General features: G+C 37.7%; 1 protein-coding gene across 6 annotated transcripts in view; it reads right to left on the reverse strand.

Moving 5' to 3' along the window:
- Window positions 1-27,711, reverse strand: part of LOC127646731 (receptor-type tyrosine-protein phosphatase T-like) — a 343,034-nt gene that overhangs the window by 206,268 nt on the left and 109,055 nt on the right. For all 6 annotated transcript variants that reach the window (XM_052130581.1, XM_052130582.1, XM_052130580.1 and 3 more), the window contains 4 exons: window positions 17,440-17,711; window positions 9,098-9,179; window positions 6,118-6,233; window positions 5,030-5,204 (listed from right to left, as the gene is read on the reverse strand). In XM_052130581.1, coding sequence (XP_051986541.1) covers window positions 5,030-5,204; window positions 6,118-6,233; window positions 9,098-9,179; window positions 17,440-17,711 — 645 coding nt within the window. The remainder of the gene's footprint in view (window positions 1-5,029; window positions 5,205-6,117; window positions 6,234-9,097; window positions 9,180-17,439; window positions 17,712-27,711) is intronic.

Here is a 27,711-nt window from a genome sequence, read left to right on the forward strand (position 1 = left end):
GAGACTCCCCCCTCAGGTGGTTCAGCTAATCTGGAGTCGTAAGAACAGGCACAGGTAGACCTGTTCGCCTCCCAGAATCCTCCCATTGCCCGCTCTGGTATGCCCTGTCCGAGCCTCGGTGTTGATGCGCTGGCACATAGCTGGCCACCTGGACTACGCAAGTATGCGTTCCCCCAAGTGAGCCTGCTTGCACAGACCCTGTGCAAGGTCAGGGAGGACGAGGAGTAGGTTGTCCTAGTAGCACCCTACTGGCCCACCCAGACTTGGTTCTCAGACCTCACACTCCTCGTGTCAGCCCCTCCCTCGAAAATTCCACCGAGGAAGGACCTTCTTTCTCAGGGACAGGGCACCATCTGGTACCCGCGACCAGACCTCCAGAACCTCCATGTCTGGCCCCTGGACGGGATGCGGAAGACCTCAGTGGCCTAACATCTGCCGTGGCAGACACTAAATCTCAGGCTCTCTATTAGGTGTCCTCTATGAGGTGCCTGTATGCCTTGAAGTAGCATTTGTTCACCAAGTGGTGTTCTTCCCAACACAAAGACACCCAGAGCTGTGCAGTCAGCTCAGTACTTTCCTTTCTGCAGGAGAGGTTGGAGGGATGGCTGTCCCCCTCCACCTTGAAGGTGTACATAGCTGCTATATTTGCACACCACGGCACAGAAGACGGTAAGTCCTTAGGGAAGCACAACCCGATCAACAGGTTCCTGAGAGGCGCCAGGAGGTTGAATCCCTCCAGACCGTGCCTCGTTCACTCGTGGGACCTCTCTGTAGTCCTGCAAGGCCTACGAGGGGCTCCCTTTGAGCCCTTAGAGTCAGAAGAGTTTAAGGCACTCTCCTTGAAGACTGCCCTCCTGACGGCGCTCACCTCCATCAAGAGGGTAGGGGACCTCACGTGATCCTGAGACCCTGACGGGACTTTGTGCCCAAGGTTCCCATGACCCCATTCAGGGATCAAGTGGTGAACCTGCAAGCACTGCCCCAGGAGGAGGTAGACCCAGCCTTAGTGTTGCTGTGTCCGGTGCATGCTTTACACATCTATTTGGATCGCACGCAGAGCTTTAGGATCTCTGAGCAGCTCTTTGTCTGCTTTGGTGGAATTCGGAAAGGATGCGCTGTCACCAAACAGAGGATCGCCCACTGGGTCATTGAGTTTGCTGAGAAACTTGCTGCCAGCCCAGTACTTGTACTAACTAAGCCCCATACTGGGACAGATGCTCTGCATACGCTGGTTCCCCGTAGGTAACCTCTTGTGTTGTATGTTCTGCTGAAAATTTTTTCCCTGTTGGCAAACTGCATCTTCCTTGGGCAGAGGCCCCGGTCACCATGCTCGTAGAGCCTCCTCCCCAATTGGGTAGGACCTACCATGGGACTTCTCCACATGACATACTTCCAACTAGACTCAGCAATACCATGTGATGTATCTCCACTTAAACCCCCCAACCCTGGGTGTGATGTGGTCTCTGCGGTGTCTTCCCCTTGGGAGTGACCCCCCCCCGACGTGGACACTGGAGGTTACGTGCTGGCCCAGTGCACTGGCACAGCACACAATAGTCTGCCCATCTCGCACTGCTGGTCCATGTAACACAGTTCAGCTAGTTGTGCCATTTTTGTAGGGGACAACTAGTGTCGCTACATCGACACAATATCGAGTGAATGACAGATAGGGAACTTCCTGGTTACTTCTGTAACCTCCGTTCCCTGATGGAGGGAATGAAACGTTGTGTCCCTACTGCCATAACGCTAAACTACCTACTGAAATGGCCGGGACCTTATTCTCAGCTCCTCAGCACAAAACCTGAATGAGCAGTATGCACTTCCCCTCTTTATACCTGTATGTCCAGGGGAGTGGCATGCAAATACAACAGCAGAAGAACACGTCGGGCACTTTATAAGGACCATAGTGTTCCTAATAAAGTTCTTAGTGAGTGTATATTATATGATTTTGTAAAAAGCCAGTTTAACACATGACTGCAGTAATGTAAGGGTTTGTTCAAGTCTTTTTCTCCCAACAGCAAGACTGTTGGATTTTAGCTCATTTTCCCTCTATCCTTTCAAGTGCCATATGGGCGGACAAGCTTGAATCCCAGGCATAGCTTATCAGGGCTAAAGAGCAGCACTAAATGTGTTTTTGGCCATGGTAAATCACAGAGGGCATGGCTAAAGCCAAACAGATGTTAGCATTTCCCTCAAGTCCAGTGAATACGCCACATGCTAACATGCAGATAGCAACTTGCAAGAAGGAATGAGAGCTTTTTGTTATTTGTTATTTCCTTGCTTTCTTAAGCAGTATGATCTGTTTCTTAAGATAATGAGTTTAAGCTTCACTAGAGAGAGAATCAAGGGTTCTGTACTAGTGGTTAGCAATGCTAGCTGAAATAATGAATGCTCAGTGTTTAATGACTGTGCATGAATCCTTTTCAGTATTTGTTAACATTAGTTAACACAGTAGATATCATGAATTAACAATGATCAATAACCGTAGGCCTATATATTAATCTTGATTAATGCAAATTTCTACATATAGCAATCGGTGTTGGGGGTAATACATTAAAATCTGAGTTACTTTTTACATTAAATAAGTAGCACGTTGCATTTGTTCACATTTCCTTTCCCCGTATTGCAATAAATCAGCACTAAAAGTGTGCAAACTTCAGGGAGGAGACATAGAGCAGGATGTGCATTGTGCAGAGTTTAGCTCCAACACACCTGCCTGTCATTTTCAAGTAATCCTAAAGACCTTGATAAGCTGGTTCAGGTGTGTTTGATTAGGGTTGGATCTAAACTCTGCAGGAAGGTAGCTCTCCAGGAGCAGGGTTGGTCACCCCTGTTCTAGAAAGTGTGCGGCTTGATTACCAGAGATGTACAATTAAGTTGTAGTATGTGTGTGCCTGATGGGTATTAGTTCTAGAGAGTATGGGCCATGCTCATCAGTGATGGACAGAGCTCAACAAGTTTTCTTTTAGCCCACCCTGAGATTTATTTAATTGCAAAATATTGCTGGTAAAGGAATGTAAATCTGAATGCTTCAATGGAACAATCACAGCAAGAGTTTAAAAAAAAAAAGTGTTCTCATAAGGCAACGTTTTGTCAAAAATGTAACAATCGGGTAAGTGAAACTTTGATTCTTGCAATTGATTCATGTATGCTACATTTAAATGTGTGTAAACACACATTTCCATGGTAATTTAGCACAGGCATAAGGCAGGAGATTATACAGTTACATACAACGTGGAATTACCACTGACTGTTTGTGCATCAGAGTTGCTTTGTTGCATCAGTTTGCAGCCGAACTGCTCCATGTTAAAGCATTTCAAATGTGAGTGAAACATAAATGAATCATGTGTAACAGCATTAAAAATATTCAGTAAACTCATTTAGGCAGAGGGATTATACGACTAGTCTTCCAATGGCCACAGCATGATATGCAGGGTGAAATACTCACTCAAAACCGTTCCATGTTAGAGCTCAGAACTTAACTGGGAGAATGGGATGAGAAAAGCTGACTCTGGATCAGCGGCTGTGAGCAACGTTCTACATGGTTTGTGTATGCAGACAAAATGTCTTAATTTCTTAAAATATTCAAATATTTTGTTTTATAATAAACAAGTAATGTGATTTGTGAAACATAATATTTTTATGACATTTTGGTAGCATTAAAAACGATTCCATTCAAGTTGTGTAAACATGCACATTTGAAGAAGGCTGTAAGCTGTACACACAGTGGATCAACTCAAAACAAGCACTGAGATGACTGAAGTGAAAAATATTCATTTATCATCAGAATTATTCCTTGAACATGTTAGGTTGGCATTCCCCACTGAATTTGATCCTAACCTTTGAAAAACATCTTAAGTTGACTCTGGCATTGTCGATGGGCAAGGCATATGATGACATAAGATGCTGAACTTTGTTGCATTTGGTAAGGTTATTATTCATGTTGGCTGCCATGTAAATAATACAAAAATCATGCATATTCCAATTATTGAGTCTTTTTATAAATATGACGTACTGACCTAATGATTGTAGACTTTCTAAATATCTGTTTGTTTAGTATCTTGTTTTGACATGAGTGTTGAACAGCAGCTAGCATGACCTGTAATGTCTCTTGTATGCAATGCATGGCTTATTTGTATGGAATGCATAGCATAGCAGAAGAGAGAGTGGTGGTGAGAAAAAAAAGTAATGCAAATGTAATGTAGCGCTTTACTTTCCATAAAAAGCAACGTTTTCATTAATTAGGTTACTTTTATAAGGAGTAATGCAATATTCTGACGAGATACTTTTAAAAGTAACAATACCCAACACTGACAATAATAAATGTTTACATTCAGTGGTAACATTAGTTAATGCATTATGAACTGACATGAACAAACAATGAACAACAGTATTTTGATAAATTAACATTAACAAAGATGCTGTAAAAAGTAATTGTTCATTGTTAGTTCATGATACCTAATGTATTAACTAATGTTAACAAACAAACTCTTACTGGATTATTCTAAAAAATATACAAAAATGTTCACCTTAATAATGTATGATATGATCTCTAAATTTAGTAATTTACAACATTTGTTGGATGGTTATAAACATAAGGTAACAACAAAAGTTACCTTTATAGTATCTTCTGTTACCATTTCTACACTAGCTGGCAAACACAGTATAAATGTCTTATGCTTTGATAGGCTGAATAACATGAGAAGAGATGGTTGACGTCATTGATGTAAATGAACTGATAACGCATCAGCCAGACTGATAAAAATAGTTTTTGCCTATTGAAGAGCTTATCAAACACCATATTAACATAAGAATACAGTTTCATACTCCCAAAAGCAATTAGATCATTATCATAAATTCACAATCACAATTCATTTTGTTGCATTTTGGTTGTTGCAGGACTAAGCCTACTTTGAAGAGGAACAATCTTTTGAAAATAGGTCCACATATTGGAAATCAATTATGATCTCCTATGTGTGTTACATAAATGTGACATTTAAGTGACATGAATGCTGTCTGTTTCCCTCCATACCTTTGACACTGAGCTCAGCGTAGTTGGATACTCCAGACCCCCCATCAGAGCGAATGACACAGCGGTAACGACTGGTGCTCCGCTGTGATGTGTCTGTAACGCTAACAGTGGCTGAGAATCGCCGATGGTTCACCACACGAGTTACCATGAGAGATGTGTCTTTGCCATTCCATTGCTGAAAAACAGACAGTAATCATGCTAGTGAAACTAAAGTATATCATTAATGCAAATATGGAGAAAATCTCTTTACTTGGAGTAGTGCTGAATGAATGAACTTGACATATAAAAAGTGTTCAGCATTATGCAAACATTGTTGGGGGAAATCTTTGGGATTCTAAAAACATAATGGCTTACTAACTTGAAAGTAAAAAGTATTTTATCACTAAAAAATTATTCATCTTAAAAAGAGAGAATAGAAGTATTACATTCGTATTGGTTTTTCCATACATGCCTTGTTATAAATATCACAGTGTCTGCAATTACCATAACATACAAAACAATTTACCTGAAATACAAATATGTGAACGATACTGTGCCACATATACTCCTATCACAATCCCTACAAACATTTTACACAATGAGAACTGGTGTTATTTCTTTGTCTCAGAGAAGAGGCACAGGATAGGAAGAGGATTACATTCTGCAGTCAAGGGAAAAGCAATTTTATCCAAGACTTCATGGACACTGACAAAGGCTTAAGAATCTTGCTGACAAAAATCTCCACCAGGTTATTAAGTTTTGTCAAGTAATTTGTCTTGAGATAGAGGTGAAAAACTATCCAATGCAAATGAATATTAAATAACATGCACACACATTCACAGATAAAAAGATTGTTGCTTAAGATAAAAACGGCTTGCTATGTGTCTATAATCAAACCAGGTATGATATTACATTTACATTTATTTATTTGGCAGACAGTTTTCTCAAAAACAATTTACAGTAATTTAAAGGTATACTTTTTAACACTATGAGTGTTCATTGGGAATCGAACCCATGACATTGCTGTTGCGAGCACTGTACTCTACCAATTGACCAATTGTACTCTCTCTAATTGTTTGTGTCTGTGCGTGCTTGCGTGCATGACTCACCTGAAGCCATAGTTTGTCATGTTGTGACCATTTGCCTCCAGCAATACATTGGAAGGTGGCGTTCTGTCCCACATTCACTTCAACGTTCTGCAGCCGCAGAAAATGTGGCGTCTTGCCTATCAAACACACATAGATACATCAAAAACAAATAACTTGCATGCAAATGAAATAAATCATATGTTCTCCATCGACAATGTTGTTCAACTATACAGTGGCCCTAAAAAGAATTTGGACACTAAGCCACACTTAAAAAGTCATTGCAATAGATACCAACACTTAAAACCAAGTGGCATTTGCAATCAAAAGATCCTAGAGCTTTTCTCAGAAGTAATTTCACTAAAAATAGTATATCTATTGTTTTATAATGTGACATTTTTTTTTGTGTGTGTGACATGAGTTGCTTGAAGTGTGATTGTGCTATCTTTCTTTAAAATAAATGCCACATTTATACATTTTAAAGTGTGGTGCAAGTGTATATACATTGACATTTATACCCTTGGGGGCCATTTTATGTGTAAGTTAGTACAGCTTGTATATGTTAAATGTATACAATGTATATGTTAAATGTATATGTTATATAAATGACAATATTTCCAGAAACAGTCTCTCATTTGCATTTACAGGTGCATACACACTTATCACAATTCTTATAATTATTTTCATATTTAGCTGTGATTTTAATTATCCTCCTCAGAATCATTGTTCATGTACATAGTAGAAAATTTAACTGGTGCACTAGTTGAACTCTTGTGGCTCAATTTAGTAGTAACCCACCCACACTCTTCCAAATGCATTATTTGTGCAAGTATGCATTTCTGAACAAAAACAATATCTATATTTTACAATTTAAGTAATTCAGAAAATGCATTTCTTTTCATTAGCATCTCTGCCATCACATGTGGAAAGCATTAAGATTTAATGAAGAGGGGGCCTGGGTAGCTCAGCGAGTATGGACGCTGACTACCACCCATGGAGTCACGAGTTCGAATCAGGGTTGTGCTGAGTGACTCCAGCCAGGTGTGCTAAGCAAACAAATTGGCCCAGTTGCTAGAGAGGGTCAAGTCACATGGGGTAACCTCCTTGTGGTTGCAATTAGTGGTTCTCACTCTCAATAGGGCGTGTGGTAAGTTGTGCAGGGATCGCGGAGAATAACATGAGCCTCCCATGTTGTGAGTCTCCGCGGTGTCATGCCCAGCAAGTCACGTGATAAAATGTGCGGATTGACTGTCTCAGAAGCGGAGGCAATTAAGACTTGTCCTCCGCCGCCTGGACTTTTGGGCATTCCAAATTGGGAGAAAAAAAGGATATCAAATGCATTTTTTTAAATAAAGATTAATGAAGAAATCTTAAAAGTTAGAAATCTTAAGATATTCTTTTAGCAAATAATGAAGTGAACAAGACAGTTTTGGCATTTTAATGATCTATCCTACTTTTCAAATAATTTAAAACTGATATCATTATAATTCTGGCAATGTTCAGAATAGAATACTTGCATACTGTATACTGCATACAGAGCAGTATATACTGTATACTGCCTATTTAAAGCAAATATAAGCATTTCATCCAGCAGTATGTTACACCGTTTAGCGAGTGGTGTCTTGTTATCATCTCATTAATTAGTTCATTAAAAATGCATTTCACTTCCATTGTTAAAAATGTAAAAAATCATGGCTGATATTAATTCCGGTTCATTCGCCACACTGGAAGTCAATAGCATTCCACCAAATATTATCCCATGCATTGTGCTCTGGTAGTATACTGCACATTTTGGTACATCCAAGTATTTCAGGCATACAAAAATTGGTATTTGTACTGCAGTGCATAAATACTGCAGATGTAGTATGAGCAGTATGGAAGTATACATTTCTGAAGCATCATTTAACACAAGAAACAATAATCAACTAATACTTCATTTAATATTACTATTTACTCCTAAACTCATATTAGTAAGTAGTGTTGGGTTTCATCTGATTAAAAGTAATTAGTTACTGTAATATTATTATTTTAGTGAAAAGGTAGTGTAACACATTACATTTTTGTAATCAGAGTACAGTTACTGACTTTCAGTTAATGTAATTACTTTTAAGAACATTACTAGAGTAACATATTGCTAAAATAATATTATGCAAAATACTTTTAAAATATGAATTATGTTCATATGTATGTCTGTTAGCATTTCTGTGACAGCTGAAGGGTGTTTGTCCCCAAACAAGTCATTGAAAGAGAGAAATGTGTGCTGCTGAGTGTATGAATTGAGTGCAGCAATTCACAAGGAGGAAAATATTATTTGGTTTTGTTGAGCAGAAAAGTGTTTTAGAAAGTAATTAGGTATGTTATAACTCATTCAATAAAGTAATCAGTGAAGTAGTGATTACAATTTTCAATGTTTGATGATTATAAATAATTAGTCATTTGAAATTAATTATTTTTTTAAGTATCTTACCCAACACTGCTAGTAAGTAACTCAACAGCTCCCCACTGCTATCCATTTTGGCTGCTTTTTTTGTTGCTATTTACTGTTAGAAAAGTTGATCGTGCAAATGAGGGCATTTTAAAACAAAAAATGTTTTGAAATCAGAATTTGTGCATGTTTTTCTTTTTCATATCAAAAAGGTTGCCAACCCCATGTAATGCTATAATGTCCTGCAATAGCTCCACATGCACTCTTCCACTTTAACAATATTAATTAACCTCATTCTACTCATATGTGCTGGCTTTGTATTAAAGAATGTGAGAGAGAGAGAGAGAGAGAGAGAGAGAGAGTGTATAGGACAATGGGAGACTAAGACCCAGCTCTGCAATCAGTCTGGACTCGGCTGTTTGCTGGTCTCTCTATTTTTCCCTCTCTGTCCAGCCCTTGATCCGCATGAAGTGGTTTTCACAGCAGTTGACAGACTGAACTCCTGCAGTGTGGCCAGCAATGTGAGAGAATGTGTGCGTGTGTGTGTGTGTGTGTGTGTGTGTGTGTGTGTACACTCACGGCAAGGTTGGGCCAATACGTGTATCTCATCCACAGCGATGAACCCAGGATGCCCTTGCACAGACACTGCCTCAAAAATCACCTAAACGAGAGAAGAGGGAAGAGAAAATCAAGCGCTTAAATCAAGTCAGGATGTTTCAAATTGAATAGAAGCTAAAGCAAAAAAAGGACCAAAAAGATCCAAATCAACAGGGCAGATCCTTGCTAGACTAAAAATAAAGAAATAGAGTTTTCCCTACAGGAAAGACCAGCATGCAGTGACCCAACAATTTATTTGGACACTTAAGCCACACTAAAAATCAAACCAATTGCCATTTATCGTGTATATATTAGTGTTGTCACGGTACCAAATTTCAGTAGCCTGTACCGATGCCAGTGAAATTTCACGGTTCTCAATAAACATTTCGGTGCCACATCATAAATATGCAAATATGACAATGTGCTAATGAAGACACCTGATTAGCCTATTTAAAAAGTTACATTTCAATATAAATAATACATTAAAAGAAATGCATGTTTCCTTCAAGTGTTTCTCAATCAAGGATGCATTTTTTTAAGAAGCTCCCCCGTTTTATTATTTTCCAAATCATGTTTTCCTTTTTGTTGTATTAATAATAATAATAATAATATATTCCAGAACTCCATGTTTTAGAGTTTAATTTACTTAATTTAATTTACATACTTACATTATTGTTGAGAACATCAGTTAATTAAAAGATCATGAATAGAGATCTATATACAGACTACTGAAAGTCTACTGAATGTTTTTGAAACACTGTTTACTAGCTATAGCAAGTCAGTCGATAAGCTGTATTTGCTGCAGTAATACAGGCTATTGATAGTCTACTGTATGTTTGTTGAAACAATGTTTACTAACTATAACAAGCCAGTTGATAAGTCACTTATAGTCAGTTAAATAGTCACTTATAGTCAGTTAAATATCTACTTGGAACCATCAAAATAAAGTGTTACCAAATTTCGTTTAACTACATACAAAACTTTGAATGGTCTATCTCCACAGTACTAAAGTGACATTCTGGCACGCTATATTCCGTCACGTTCATTACAATCACAAAATTCTGGCTTGTTAATAATTCCAAGAATATCAAAATCCTCAAAAGGAGGTAGATCCTTTTCATTCTTGGCTCCTAAACTATGGAATAGTCTCCCTAACACTGTTAGGGATGCAGACACACTTGCTCAGTTTAAGTCTAGACTAAAGACTCATCTATTTAGCCAGGTATACACATTGTTTATCATTCAACTCACAATTAGGCCGCTTTAGTTAGGTCTGCCAGAACCAGAAACATCCATCATGATCTATAACTCTGCATAAAATTTAAAGGCATCTACGCTGTCAAGTAGAGCTTTAGCATTAACCCCCTCAATCCGAACAGGTACTTTAGAATTTGGACCTACTAAGCCTAAAGGGATTTCAGAAGAGCATTTGGGTTTTTCTGAAGAACAAAAATTGGAACGCAGTTCAAGTGGAGCTCGGTGCCGTTCCTTCACTGAACTCCCTATAATTTTCCCAAACAACAAATTTTAATCAACTTCTGGTGGACTTTTCTCAGATTTTCACTGCCTTGACATTCTCTTTTAGTATGCCCACCCTCTCCGCACTTGTAACCGAAGATTCCAAGATGAGAAAGCGTGGACGTATCTTTCTTTGGGGGTGCATTGCTAGCATTAGCATCTGACACATGATAATCAGAACCTGATTTCTTTGAAGGACGGTCATGAACAGGATTTACAATGAGTGGAATGCTCATTCACTTCTTTTTTTTATCTATTCAACTCTGTCAAGTTGGAGACTTGTGGAAAAGCTGCAGTAGAGACCACCAATTTTACACCATCTCTAACACTAATCCAATCCTCTTCCTCCTGTACCTCTCACAGAAGCTGAGAAAAGCTAGAGGGCTCATGCAGAGTGTGGGTCATACTCAGACGTATTGCTACCATGTCAGTGGTAAGTGCTCCCTTAACAACCTTCTCCACGAACATTCAGTTTAAGTCTTCAGCTTTAATTCCTTCTATCAACAGAATTCAGTGAAGGAGTTTTTCACCTTCTCCCTGGAAAGTACTTCTGAACTTTGCCATGATATCTGAGACACTTTCAGTATTTCCATAAGCAGTATCAAGAGTAGCTGTTGCAGCTGAATTACTTAACTTCAGGAATCTGATTATTTCAGCAGCAGGTCCTCTCAAACTCTCAACTGTACATTGCCTCTTTACAGACTCCGCACATAGCCACTCACTGACCATTTGAGCTGCCTGTTCCATCCAGGAATAATATTCCTCCTCCACGGAAGGAACTGATTTCAATCCTGAGAACATTCTTAATTTTTAGTAACAGAGTGTGTCATTAGGCATGTGTGTGCACTTTTCAACAAGATGGTCAATGGCATTAACCAAGTCCATGTTAACATTCACATTCACCTGATCTCACATCATCCATTGACTTTCCTTCCTGCTGCTGCAAAGACAAAAATTTCTCCTGAAAAGTAACATCTCTAGACTCAGGATCTGATGCCACAAGACAGCACACAACTTTGTGAACCCCCCAGGGTCCCACTTAACCAGGATTCCATATCTCTGTAGGTACAGTATCAAGATCAATGTCTACACTAGTCTCAATCAACATAAACAACTTAGTTCCTGTAGTATCTATTATTAGTCTCTATAATTTCACTGTATTTAACATATCTGCAACAGTTTCATCTCTCACATCAATGGGGACATCACTTAGTACAATGCAGCATGATGGACTTATCTGGGCCTCGCGGCTCCACTAAGCAGCCTGAAAAGTGTCCATATTAACACAAATGCTGCAAATCAATGAGAGGGGAAATATGAGCCTAATATTACTCACTGTATGCACGGAAAACAATCCCAGCTGTGACTCCACTAATGTAACCCTCTGGTAACAGGTAAATATGCCATTGTACAAGTACTGTAGGAATCCTGGGTGCCCAGCTTTTGATGGGGAACTGGCTGGATTTTTCTCTGCAATCTTACAACTGGGTATAATTTAGAAATACATTAAATTCAATTAGTATGTGCCTCTAATCAATGAAATAAACTCTCCTTTTGTCTTGTATGTTCTTTGTATTTAAACTATTTCAAATGTAATCCTCTAATTAAACACTACAGCAATTTGTAATAATTAACAAATTACATATTTATTAACACAAATAAAATAAATGCATATAAAATAAAAACTCTTGTATATAAATTCACCCCAAATATAACAATTGAGATATTAAATTCCCTTCTCTTTTCTTGAAAGTTTAAAATGTATTTAAATGACTCCCTTTTTCTTTTCCCTCCCAATAAAATAAGATCAATTGTTCTTTGAATGTTCAAACTCGAAACAGTAAGCTTTGAATCGATTCCAACCAATTCAAAAAGCAAACAATGACTCAAAAGAACCAGTATTCACATTCAAATTAACTGAATCAAATACCATTAATCAATGAACTGAATCACACTCTCAATCCATAGATGACTCTCAAATGAATCAGTGTTCAAATGATTCAATTGTTCAATGACACAAAAATAACCAATTCTTCAGTGTTTTGACTGAAACAAGTGCTTGTGTACTTTTTTCGTTGGGGCCCATAAGAAATACTCCTTGATAGATCATTTGCAGCCGGGCGGACTGGCCATAGGGAGAACCGGGACTTTTCCTGGTGGGTCATCCGTTGGTTACCCTGGTGGGTCATTCCATTCATAAGCTGAAACGGGCCACCACATTATGCCAAATGGGCTGCGACTGGCTGAAGAGGGCCGCAAAACGGTGCCACGATATGCCAAAGGGGGCCGCGATATGCAGAAAAGTACAGCGACACAACTCAACAAATTTTGGGCCATTTTTCTATATAAAATCCAGGCCCAATTTCTCTTCCTAGTCCGCCCCTGCTTGCAACGGTGTTTGTCTCCATTTCAAGGCAAGTGTTGTGTAATGCAGGAAGATGAATCACACTGAAGAGCAGGTTCACTCACGCAACCCCAGCGAATGTGACAATCCAGATTAGAGAATGATGAAGAGAATTACAGGCCATGATGCACAATGTTGAGAGAAAGGGACAGCACTCGGGATTCGACTCGGGTTCCGTCGAGCAATCCATTGGCCAACCGGAAACTTATCCTGGGTGTAGCAGTTCTTTGTCTGTGATCTGAGACTTTTATAAGAGTGAGCTCTTCGATAGAAGGTCACACGCTGTTCGGAAACAATATTCCTCTGAAAGACAGTTCGTGGGTGCGTAAATATTCTCACAGTTCTGTCAAAATCCAACAAAAATGGCAGATTAGTGTCCAAATAAAATGACTAGAGGGAGAAAACATGTTTTAACACTGACCTTACATAATATGAAGGTGAACTACATATGAAATTCCAAATCTTTTGACTCTTTTTCAGACGCTGCTCTTGGACATCTCAAGATCTCATAATCAAATCACCTGGGCATTCACTTTTTCCCCCTCCACCACAGGTTTTGTTAGGGAACACATTCAAACTTCTGATTACATGCAATCAGTCATGCCAATATGGACATTTTACTGGTAAGAAGAGAAATACTTCTTAATATACAAGATATCTACATTTAAACACACCACATTTCAAAGTTGACTCATGTAAGCACAAAATACATTTAAAACATAAAAATTAAAGTAAAAATAAAGATGAAAATATTGAGTGGGCTACACACAGATTCTTGAATATACAGAATCAGCTCCATCGGCTTAGTACACCATTGTTGTTGTTCATCAAAGAGATCACAAGACAAATTATTAAAAAGTTAAATTTAGAACGGCTGAGTAAATAAAGGCATGTACACAATTGTTTGTGTACAAGCAGTGAAAATCGCTAAACACAAATTCATACACAGACACCTCCATATTTCTTTTTCTCTAGGACAAACATATGGGACTTGCATGGTTTGCATGGCATACTGTATACGCCATGTGGCAGAGACATGTGTGGTCTGAACAGTGCCCTCACTCTCAAGAGTTGCCAAGGGCTGGCATTGTCACGCCAAAACCTGGACATTTGCATGCACTTGAGTCCCTGGCTTTCCCAAATGCTCTCCTTCACTGTGATGAGGCAACAAAAGTAAGGACTGAATCTACTCTTCCAGTCGCAAGGGTTCGAAATTAGATTAAACAACAGGCAAGTTATTTGAGAATACAGTTCAATAGTTTCTGGAAACTATTCTCATTCTCGTAACTTTGTGTTTCGACATCAGTGACAATGAATGCTCAATGTACAATGAAACCTAATCTAGTCCAAAACCAAATGTGGTCACAAAAGTATATAATGACGAAAGAGTACCATAAATGTATTGTTAAAGTAGTTAACGTGACTTGTGCACTATATTCCAAGCCTTCTGAAGCCATACGATACCTTTTGTGAGAAACAGACCAAAATACCCCCCCCGCCCCACACACACACACACACACACTTTAGCGCTCAAATCCCATTCACGCTTCTGCATATTTCATTGGGTTGCATCACAACTGGTTTCATGCTATGCAATGCACCAAGTTTGAATATCTGCAAGCGTGAATAAGATTTGGTTGCTTTAAAAATCTATAATCATTAAGCTCAAAAATCCATTTGCTTTCTTTTTGAAAATCATAAGACTTTACTCTTTAAACGTTGTCACATTGAAAGTGGCACCCTACGTTTCATAATGTATCACGGCAGGACACAAGTCAATTAACCCCGAGATTCATTTTGGAAAAATTGGCCACTTATCTGGCAAAATTGTAGCTCTAATCAAACTCACAGTGGGATATTTTTCAGTACAGTTTATGATCCCAGAGACTGACTTTCTAGTTGATATTAGTTCTCGATATTTAACAGCCAATTGATTAAGTTCAACTCAGCGTGGGAAGTGTGTGCTTTTTAAAGCTCTAAATGGCTTAAAAAGTTTGAATAATTGGCAAATTTACTAAAAGATGACCAGCTATGGTGAGCATCTTTGGGAATACCATGCAAATAAAAACCCCAAATTAAAAGAAAAAAAAATGCAGAATTGCATTTTGCTAAAAGGAATAGTTCACCCAAAAATATAATCTCTTTCATGACTTACTTACCTTTAAGCCATCCCAGATGTGTATGATTTCCCTTCTTGAACAGAACCGAAGTGAAGATTTTTGTAGGCACATTTCAGTTCTTTTTGTCCATACAATGCAAGTTAACAGGTGCCACCTATTTGATAGTCCAAAAGGAATATATAGGAAACATAAAAGTAATCCATATGACTCCAGTCGATCAATGAATGTCTTCTGAAGTAAACCGATAGGTTGGTGTATGCAATTTTTTTACTTAAAACATTTCAAATTTATATCGTTGCTTCTGGCCAGTGATAGACTTCTGTTTGAAATGACCTAACTCTTGCATGCGTTCGTTCCTCTGTTGTATACAAAGCGCACACTTCCGACTTCTCGCGTGAATGCGCTATCGCGCTTGCATCGCATCACAGCAACGTGATGTGTCGACTGCTGGCAGGAAGTGATTAAGTTAATAAAGTTTTACTTGTCAACACATTTTTTTGCACAAACCTACGATTTGCTTCAGGAGACTTTAATTGATCGACTGGAGTCATGTGGATTACTTTTATGCTGCCTAAATATGACTTTTGGACAATCAAACAGCCAGCAGCCTGATGGCACCCATTCACTTTCATTGTATGGACAAACAGAGCTGAAATGTGCTTATAAAAATCTTAATTTCGGTTCATACACATCTGGTCATACACATCTGGGATGGCTTAAAGGTAAGTAAATCACAAGATGATTTTCATTTTTGGGTGAACTAACCCTTTAAAGAAAATGAACCCTGGTTAAGACATTTCCATTTGACATTATTTTCATGACACTTAAGCATGTTTCACCTTAATTCTCATTACCATAATGCAAATAAATACCATTCTCGATACTGTAAAACTAAAAAATAATTAGAACATTATTTAAATGTATGTATATATGACAGTATTTGTTGTACTTCTTTTATTTTATGTTGAATTAAATACAAATAAAAACAGTTACTGTATTAAATAATGAGAATAGAATTAGAATCATCTTTGTGAATAATGAGAATTACAAAAAAGCCTGAAAGCATTATGGAAATGGGGAAGGAATTTCATGTCATGAAAACAATGTCACAATGGCAAAAATATTGATTGTGGGGTTAAATGTTACCTGGACATATTTTTGTCAGATTCACCCCATAGACACAAATATACACACACATACACAGAAGCTTTATAATTGCCTGCTGGTCAAATAGTATCCTAAGCAAATATTGGCCTTAGCAAATATTAGAATGCTATTTGCTGAATAAAGCCCAGTATTCCCTGCACAGGCAAATATTTGTTCCCCTCAGTTAATTCAATTACACAGCTAATCTTATGAGAGTATTTCACTGCACAGATTGACCGACAAATCTATACACAGAAAGAAAAGGCAAGTAAATAGCAGACAAAGAGAGACAGATGGAGAGAGATCTGTGTGCTGAGAGGCAAAAGGTGGAAAAAAGAAAAAGAGAGTGAGAGGTAATAAGCAAAAAGACAGATCTAAAATTAACGTCTAAAAGCTTATTCACCAGGGCCATTTGTGGGTTAGATTAGGGGATGATGATTGCTGTTATAATTGAAGCAGAGAGCAATCTACTGCCCCTCTCTGCAGTTCAATTGATGCCATTCCCCACGAATATAAGACAGAAAATAAACTTGACGATTTCAGTGGCAAAAGGGGCGAAAATTTGACATACATTACAATACTTTGTACATCATTTTATTACCCCTCACTCGCTCACTCTCGTTATATTTTTTTTACTTTTGTTCTGGGCTTTCTATGGTGGCTCACCCTGCAAAAAAACTAATCCAACTGAATCAACATGAATTCCTATTCTAGTTTATGCTGCTCTGGTCTGGAGGTGGTTTGGTGCTGGTTCAGCTGGTGGACCATGGCTTTCTAGGTGGTTAAGTTAGTTAAGAAGCCTGGTGGATATCCATGCACACCAAGAACCAAAACACAACTCTACTGAAAGTCACTTACAAAAGAACATAATTTGTACATGTAATTCGTAGATGCTTATATTCAAATGTAACTTCAATATAAGCAAATTTATTCATGTTAAAGTACTGTATATTCAAAATATATAAATTGTATTAGTATGTGTGTACCCTGGAAATCAAACCCATGACATTAGCGTTGCTATCACTATTCTCTAGCAGGTGACCTCCAGTAACGTCTCATTCTATCACAGCTCACTCAAGGTTTGCCAGTATGGATGCTACATTTGTCATGCCAAGTTGGAGTTACATTTGTCTTACCTGGTAGGAGTTGGGCCAAAAGGTGCTGATGGCAAGTTCAGCCTTCACCCAGCCTTCAGTGACTGGAGCCGAGGCATTCCAGATGGGGTTCCCCTGTGGTCCACCGTCCACCTTTATGTAGACGTTGAGGGTTCCAGGACTTGACCCATCCCGGCTGGACAGGGAGTAGTGGAAGTCGATGCAGTGGGTGTCGTTCTCTTTTAGTGTGGGGAGAAGCAGGTGGGCCTTCTGACCTGATGCACGACCTGAAGCATTCACCATCATGAAGGAACCTAGAGGAGGAAGACAAACCATCAAACAATAAGATGACCAGAAACTAGATATTACTACAGTACAGAAAGGAATAATAAGCAGATAAAATGGAATAGGAAGCAATAGAACATGGAAAATGGGAAAATTGTTGAAAGAATTGGGTAAATATAGAATACAAGAATAGAATAGAATACAACAGAATAGAACAGAATAGAATAGAATCATTGAAGATACTCTAAGGCTTTTATGAAGAGGTAGTTTGAGGTACAATAGAATAGAACAGAATAGAACAGAATCACAGAACATAAGGTTTTTATGTTGAAGTTGTTTAAGGTAAAATAGAATAGAACAGAACAGAACAGAATTTGTTCATCTTAGATTATATTTTTATGTTAAAGTAGTCTGGAAAGAATAGAATAGAATTACTGAAGATAAGGTTTTGATGTTAAAATAGTTAGATGTAAAATAGAATAGAATAGAATTTGTTAATTGTAGATGATGTTTTTATGTTAAAGTAGTCTGGCATAGAATAGAATTACTGAAGATAAGTTTTTGATGTTAAAGTGGTTTGAGGTAAAGTAGAATAGAATAGAATAGAATTTGTTAATTGTAGATGATGTTTTATGTTAAAGTAGTCTGGAATAGAATAGAATTACTGAAGATAAGTTTTTGATGTTAAAGTGGTTTGAAGTAAAGTAGAATAGAATAGAATAGAATTTGTTAATTGTAGATGATGTTTTATGTTAAAGTAGTCTGGAATAGAATAGAATTACTGAAGATAAGTTTTTGATGTTAAAGTGGTTTGAAGTAAAGTAGAATAGAATAGAATAGAATTTGGTAATTGTAGATGATGTTTTATGTTAAAGTAGTCTGGAATAGAATAGAATTACTGAAGATAAGTTTTTGATGTTAAAGAGGTTTGAAGTAAAGTAGAATAGAATAGAATAGAATTTGTTAATTGTAGATGATGTTTTATGTTAAAGTAGTCTGGAATAGAATAGAATTACTAAAGATTTGTTTTTGATGTTAAAGTGGTTTGAGGTAGAATAGAATAAAATTTGTTAATTGTAGATTATGTTTTTTATGTTAAAGTAGTCTGGAATATAATAGAATTACTGAAGATAAGTTTTTGATGTTAAAGTGGTTTGAGGTAGAATAGAATAGATTAGAATTTGTTAATCTTAGATTATATTTTATGTTAAAGTAGTCTGGAAAGAATAGAATAGAATTATTGTAGATAAAGTTTGATGTTAAAATAGTTAGAGGTAGAATAGAATTTGTTAATCTTAGATTATATTTTATGTTAAAGCAGACTGGAAAGAATAGAATAGAATTATTGTAGATAAGGTTTTGATGTTAAAATAGTTAGAGGTAGAATAGAATTTGTTAATCTTAGATTATATTTTATGTTAAAGTAGACTGGAAAGAATAGAATAGAATTATTGTAGATAAGGTTTTGATGTTAAAATAGTTAGAGGTAGAATAGAATAGAATTAGTTAATTGTAGATGATGTTTTTATGTTAAAGTAGTCTGAAATAGAATAGAATTACTGAAGATAAGTTTTTGATGTTAAAGTAGTTTGAGGTAGAATAGAATAAAATAGAACAGAATAAGCTAACTGTAGATTATGTCTTTATGCTGAATTTATTTTGTTTGGAATAGAATAGAATAGAATACAACATGTTCCTTGAAGATGATGTTTTAAGTAGTTTAAGGTCAAATATAATAAAATAGAATCAAGGTAAATGAAGAGAATATGTTTTGATGTTAAAGCAGTTTGAGTTAGAAGAGACTAGAATCACTGAAGATAAGGTTTTGATGTTGAAAGAGTTTGAGATAGAATAGAATATATTCAAAATCTACAGTATAATAATATAATATTGTTTGATAAATGGGATGTTTTGATGTTGAGGTAGTTTGCAATAGGATAGGATAGAATGGAATAACACTTATTAAAGAGAGTTTTGATTTTCAAAATATTATATCTCCATCCAAACAATCAAAGTTTGTATTACACATAGAAGGTTTAACTGTCATTATACCAACTGTGGTGAGCAGGGCGTGGCCGAGCGATAAGGTTGGATGGCTCTGGGGGTAATTATCGCAATCAGCCAGGAGAGAGATAAAGAGGAGTCAAAGCCGCAGTTCGAGAGAGAGAGAGAGAGTAGAGAGATGCACAAAGCTGTGTGTGTGTGTGTGTGTGTGTGTGTGTGTGTGTGTGTGTGTGTGTGTGTGTGTGTGTGTGTGTGTGTGTGTGTGTGTGTGTGTGTGTCAATGTGTTTGACATGACTGCTGAAAAGCAGTGTGTGTATTTTATGTGGTGCTGAAAAGCACCCAGTAATGTGTGACACTGAAAAGTGTGTGTAAAATAAATGTATTACGTTTGGATGATTACCCGGCACCCGCTTCCTCCTTCAGTTGAAAGCAAGAGATCTGCCACACCAGTCAACAAGACCATGTTAATATTGTTCTGTGCCTTTGTAAGCAACAGGCTGCCCAGAGCAAGGTAACTGGGTTACTGCCTGCTATAAAACCATTCTGAGACTGTGTAAGTGCTGAGACATTATTTGTGAAATTATTCTATAGACAGCTTTACATCACTTTTACTCAATTTTTATGAGACAAAATGCTTTATTACAGCTTTGCAAGTGGTTTAGTGCAAGTCAATACTGAAAGTGTTACTGCAAAGTAAAAGTATTCAAGTATGAGCTGTGAAGGATACAAAAATCTAAAATTGTTCTTCAGGAAGGTGACAATCATTCACTAAAGAGAAAGGGGAATTAGTTTAGACCACATTAAAAGCCATGGTCATCGGATCACTCAAACTACATTTGGAGGTTAGAAGCACATGTGACCAGAAGTGTAAAGGCTAAAGCTTCCTGATGTGTCATGGTCAACAGTGAATGACTCACCTGTCAGTCATCAACTGTGCCAAAACAATGATTTTAAACTTTTCCAGTTTTGTGGAGTTTTAAAAGAAAATAACAGAAACATGCTGAGGGAGTAAATTATGTATGTAGTCATCAAATCAGAGACCCTCCTCTTGAAGATCGACCACAGGAGACAGATTTGAGACACATTAATACCAGGTGTAAATGCATCTCAATGGAGGTCAATGCCAAGTGTAAACAGGGCCAAAACCCCTGGGCATGGTTTGAAGCTCTGTGCATATGTTAAGGGCTTGGTTAAAACTTCACCTATATGGGTCAAATTCAGTCCCAATTTTTGCAGACACCTTTTTGCTTCAGGGTGATAAATCACTACTCATAATTTGCAAGCTGGGCAGAGGAAGCCATCACTATATCACCCTATTCATCACCTGTATTATCGAAGACATGATTACAAGCCCCAGATGCATCGCATCTAACAATCAACACAACCCTGAGCTCTGCAACGAGGCCAATCAATTCCGTACACTAATCCAATCTTGCGAAGGCCCCCTAAACAGCTCCTAGTGAACTCGCCTGATTGCATTTCATATTCAACTCTCTCGGCCCACGTGCATTTTCTATCAGGTATTCCGAGCAGACATCTATATATTCCCTACCGTTGATGATTGCCAATATATATGTTCAGGTAAAGCGAGGCATTTCAGCCGAGAGGTCATTTAGACAGAGAGCACAGTGAACTTACAAGCAGGCAATCAGACCTACTACCACAGTCAATATGAGTGTTCTCAATCACACCATTGGCTCATGATAGCTGCTTCAGTAGATTGCACTGTCTTACGCTGATCTAATGTGAAATTGGATGTAATGGCTCTATAATAAATAATTCAACACTAATTATTCCAGGTGGACAAACACTCTTGACAAATCAGACTGCACAACCATGACAACAGTAAAAACTAGGGGTGGGTATTGGCAAGGAATTCACGATACGATACATATTACGATACATGGATAACGATACGATACCTACTGCGATATACGCAGTTCACTGAAAATTTAAAAACAGAGCTGAAATACAAGTTACTGTGTACAATCTGGGTAGTCTTAATACATCACAATGATAAATGAAATACAACTGATAGTGTTGGAGTGGTCTCTGACATAACAAGTGTAGCTACCTTCATGGGCTTCATAGCAGTGACCACTTCTTCAGCAGCTGTTATGTCTTACTCACTGAGGGTGCAGATCTCCTTCTCTGTCTTCCTCAGAGAAGAGGAGGGCAGCATGGATGGCTGGCTGCTGTTCTAAGAAGCGGTGCAGCATGTCATGAGCACTATTCTATCTGGTAATGATGTCAATGAGCAATTTGTGTTGAGGCAGATTTAGCAGCTTTTGTTTTTCACGCAGTACCATGACAAATCATGACAAATTAAATGCACCAACGACTCGAGCTGAGGTAGATGGAAGTTTGTTAGTGGTGTTATCCAGGCTGCTGTAACATTATATCTGCATGGCGTCTGACAAGGTGCACTCGCAAGCTGGTTTTGTTACCTGAATATTTTACAGCAGCGTGACAAAGCTTGCTTATTGCATTGGTTTTATCCACGTCCATGCTCCAAGGTTTGTTTTTAAAACCGAAGTGCACCCACACATAGGCTTTATATTTTGAAAGGACCACTGTAATTTTGTCAGCTACATCTGCCATGCTGCTTCTAGCTTTTCAATCTACCGAAAATGTCACCCGGCAATTCTGGGCAGCTAGCTGTACTGCGACATCAACAGGAACAGAGCTTGTAGTTCACACCGTGTTTAAAAAGAAAAAGAGCTGGAAATCGATGTAGTATATCGCGAAAATAAATATCGCAATATATTGCCAAATCGTTTTTTTAGCACAGCCCTCGTAAAAACATGTCTGTGATTGGCACAATCTTTCTGTGGGACTTTGCAGAGAATTTCAAATGGAAATTAATGTTTACATCATGGTTTTAGTCTATTGTAGAAAATTAAATGGCAATGTTAGCAGAGCTCTCGCAGGAAAAGAGATTAAAAAGCTCAAAGCCTCTAAATTTCCAGAATTATATTACCTGATTTAAATTACTATTGGAGTCCTAATTTATTTGAGTCACTTACATTTGGTGTAAATTTCATTTATTAAAATGACAACGTCACAGCTCTAGCAGGAAAACAGATAAAAAAATCTCATAGCCTCTAAATCGCTACAATTTTAATCCCTGATTTCATTCAGTTCCTGGAGTCCCATTGAATTGGAGGCACTCGCATTTGCCCTACATTTCATTTATTAAAGTTTTTTTACGGGTGTGTTATTATGTTGGCTTGACAACAAGAAAATATTTTTCTATAAAAGGCAACATTTGGACAAACACTTGAGCAGGATATATAACTTGTTATGAGATTTCTTAAGGGCATAATATTTCTGCAAAGAAAACAATTTGGATGATAATTTGTTTTCCCAAAACTATGGGTGCAGATAAATAGAGATCAATGGACATAAAGATTTCACTCAATACTTCTGCGGAATTAAAATGGTTTCTGGAGTAAATGATGCACTTTAATGATCACTTCTTCTAAAATCAATAGCAATACGAGACTCTTTCTCAAATATCAGCCAACGTGCATTCAACAAAATAGAGTCTCAGCTACACTACCGGTGGTTTAATATTGTTGATGTCAACCAATAAAAAGTTGACAGTTTTCAAGACAGACCAAACAATGAGATCAATCCATTAAACAGTATTGCCAATATGATCACTGTTATCAAGAAGATTCCATAAAACTCCTGTCATTCTTTGGTAGTACAAATAGATAGTTCCGTCCCAAACTCAAACCATTGACCGGCCATTCAAACAAACAGAGAAATGTTTTGATTGTGTTGTAGGTGCTTATACTGTAGTTGACTCTGCATATTAAGCTGAGATACGAAGAAAAAAATAGCTTTTCGCTTGTTGATTATTATAATTTGGTATCGCTTCAGTGGCACTTGGTTAACAGCTGTCACCCCAGTTTTAATATAAAGAGATGTTATGTGCAATCAGTTTATTTCGAAATGCCCTTTATTTGGATATTTATTGATTCAAACATTTGCAAAGCAGTTTTAGAATGCTGTGTAAATCACGTTAATCGTTGAGACACCCGATTTGCGTGCGGCAATTTGAACAAATTTTCTCTGAAAAGGATTCTTCCACGTGTGACCGCAAAGCACAGAGAAGCCTTGCCATTGAAAGTCATTGTTCCCTCTCACTATTTCCATAGGGAGCTCTTTGCACTAAATGTCACATTCCCGACATCATAATATGATCCCCCACATGACAAATATCAAGAACTCTGCTAGATGTCATTTTAATATGCAATTATAGCAGGTCTCTGTTCTTTGGGCCATCTCCTGCTTGGTCTGATAAAGTCAAGAAATTCCACATTTCTGCCTGGCAGTTTTATCCCTTGAACAATAAAGCACCTATTTACAATTGAGCCAACCAAGGGCGGTAATCCGCTACATACCAAGGAAAAGCTAATATGTTGAGAGGCAAAACACATGAAGGAAAAAGCTTCAATCAGAGTGGCAGTATAGTATAGGCAAGAGTATTTTCTGTGAGTAGGCATAGAATCAGGGATGGATTATGACTTGCATAGGCCATGAGGCCAATTATCTTCAAGGGCCCTCTCCAAAAGTTCATTTTCATAGCAAAAAGTTGTTGAGCAGGGTGGTGGGGGGAGGGAGGTTTTTTTTTTCATTGTTGATGGGTTTTCGAGTAGGGGGGATCGCCAAACTGGATCACGCAACCTTAAAGCCTAAAAAAGTAAAAAGTTTTAGTAATACATAAATAAAAACTACACACAATATATGCTTTTCTACACTATTATTGTAGTGATCGTTTTAATGCAATGTCAAATTATTTTAAAAAGACTCTGACAAAAATACTAAAGTACCGGTTGCTTATTGACAGTGTAAGGTAAATGTGTTCCATGTGTCTTCAACCAGGAAACCATGTAAACATCAAATGAAACTGGAACAGGAATATACAAAGGACTATCAAAACACAAATGCAAAATGTGCACTTTGCGTTCTCATTTCAGAAGTCCACCAAACACTACTGATCATAGACAATGGTGATGCATCAGCTGCAATAGCTTTGTTTGGACCAGCTGCTAGCTACAGTAGACACGTGCCACTTTCCTGTCACCCTCCCCCCCAAAATGAAACACTGCAGATAGACCATCCCTCCACACACACATTCAAACTCTTCTTAGGGGTCCCAGGAGCAGGGTAGATCTGTGCTTTGGCCCATTTCACACATTTAAGCACACTAAATTCCCCAAATCCCACCTCGCCAAAAACAGGGTATGAATGTAGGGAGAAAGGTTTATATGTGAAATTAGGACTGGACTATATATCAAATATTCACGATGTGTGCACAAAGATTTTTACTGCATTTTGAATCTACAGTAATTGACTAAAATGGCTATTTGGTTGAAATTATGATTCCTCCAATTGAAAAAAAAATCACCTTTTTAAGCTATTTCATCTATTATTATTATGAGCTATATTATGAATATCTTCAAAAAGGCTGATCAAATGTCAGTTTAGAATCTATTTAGCTTTATCGCCTAGCTCGACGTGAGAATGTAGATGGAATTGAATGGATGTTTTTATGGCCATCCATTCGGTAGGAAAAGACAGTAGAGGCAGTAGGATACTTCATTCAGGCCCCATATGTTTGTTGTCCTGGATGTGTAATGGACCTTCATGATGTGATGCTCTCCAGGTCCTCTCCTCTCCCAATGCCCTGATTATTACTTCTCACACATATGCCTATCCTCCACCCCTACCTGAGCAAAAACAGCCTTGTCCTGTTTGTTGCACCAAATGATAAGTGATTGGCATAGAGTCCTCAGCAAGACCCTCCGGCTGTGTGCCGCAATTTGTCATGGCCCTTTAAAATCATGCCAGCCTTTCCCCTGGTGCCCTTTTCCCATGAGCCCTCACGGCTGTTTTCTGGCAGACATTTAGCCGTGTCCCAAACTCATAAGACTGTAATAATCTGATAAGTGCAAAATCAATAATTGAAGTATCATTATCAGAAAGAAGGCGTCATGGGAGAGCACCTTAATGCAAATCAGCGAATCGCTAAAGGCAAATCCAATAGAAGCAACTTAATTTGTGGTTAAGCTTTCCAGCTCTTGCTTTCTGCTTCACTAGAGATCCATTTGCTGATTGGTTATAGAGGAACTGATGTTGATTCAGGGACTTTTTAAATTATGGGTAAATGCATATATAAATAGGAAGCCCACCAATGGCTTTTTGAAACAGAAAAGACAGCTAATTAATATTAAACAATGAGAACTTTTTTGAATACATGTGAAATGGGCCTAAAAAGTGTAATTAAGAGTAATTGCAATTAATTTGAAATATGTCAGTTCCCATCAAGTTCGCACAGATGTCACAAAGGTGTAGTTTGTCATAATAAATATGGAAATGTTCCACTAAGTTTTAACAAACGCAAGTTTTGGCCTTTAGTCCACTCTGAGATGGTGTTTTTGACAGCAAACATTTGAGCTTTTTAAAAAAGCTCTCCCAAGTGGATACATTTGAAAACAATGTATTTGCATTATACACTTAGAAAAATTATTCGTTAGCTATATAATAAACTCAGAGTATAATTATGAGATGTGTCAACTGTCATATAATATTAAGCAAACCTTACTTAAATTTGATCATGTTTTACTTCAAACCGCGTGATACGAACGATTGAGAACACCAATCTGAGAAGCTTGGTGAGGACGGCAGAATGTTTTTCAGGTATGCTGTTTTTAAATTAAATAAAATATTGGAATTTGTCTTTTGAACAAGAGTGTTTCATAAGCGTGATTATTGAGTTTGCATATCTAAGTATTAAATAAGAGCAGCGAGTTTGCACTTGTTTTTAAGTATCTCTGTGCATCGTCTTATTAAAAGCGCATGACAAATTCATGTGTGCATCTATCGACTCTGCAAGTGTGTTTGAGTTTTTCTTATGTGTAGGGTATGTGCATGCACCGTGTTGGCATGTAAGCCTGAGTATAGTTAACAGGTAGCATATTGGCATCCACTGACTTGTATGGATGCATGAGTATTTTGAAACAGTGTGTGTTTTAAAGTTTGTTGACAGGCACCGTTCACTTCCATTGTGGGTGCCTTACTGTTACCATGATGATTTAAATAAAGAACAAGTCAGTTATTTTCGGTGGTAATCAAATGTATTCACCACTGCTGTATACAAGCCACAGAATACGAGGATCACATAAAATGTTGACGGGGAAGACAGAGATAACTGAAAACGATGACGTATTTGTTGTCATGTGACAGTCATGTGATCCATTCAACCCAAAACAATCAAGATGGCAGCCCACATTGTAGTGACATTTCTGTTCCTGTTATTCGCTTTGAGAGCATTATTAAAGGTAAATGTTACTTTTCACAACATTCATAAGGAATTCCTTCATAGGCGACGCAATGTTTACTCAAAATATCTGTCCGGCAACAAAACACAAGAACAATTGTGTTTCACCCATACATGGAATGGCAAGTTTTTGAATGCGCAATAAGGGGATTTAAGCGTTTTAATACGTTTTCAAATGTATCCAATTTAAGCCTTAAGTGGACGTAGCCTTAAGTGTCCCGAAACTTTTTGGGGCCAATGTACCTGCAGACTTCGAGACAAATCTTTTCCAATTTTTATGTTTATTTTGGCATTCTTTTGATTGTTTGTTTTTGAAACTCTGTGCCTTGGCATTTGAATTATGGTTATTTGAAATTCTGAAATGTACATCAAATATGTCATGAGTTTCTGAATAAAGGACACCTCCGCTGCTGTCATGTCTTTATTTTTCACATTTTTTGAACAAAGGATGGCCTTTTATCAGTCCCAGCTCAAGTCTCCCTCTGTGGCCGAAGTAGCCAAATTAGGCTTAGGTTGTCTCAAATTGATCGGAGCCTGTCTGTTTATTATTAGCATGTAAAAGGCATAGACTGAAAAGATTCAAAGGCTGGCAAATTGCCTGGGGAGATCATAGCTAGCCTAACAAGATAGAGGTAGACAAAAGAAGGAATGCAACGAGCAGAGAGATACAGTA

Source organism: Xyrauchen texanus, chromosome 7, assembly GCF_025860055.1.
Source record: "Xyrauchen texanus isolate HMW12.3.18 chromosome 7, RBS_HiC_50CHRs, whole genome shotgun sequence".
NCBI classification, from domain to species: Eukaryota; Metazoa; Chordata; class Actinopteri; order Cypriniformes; family Catostomidae; genus Xyrauchen; species Xyrauchen texanus.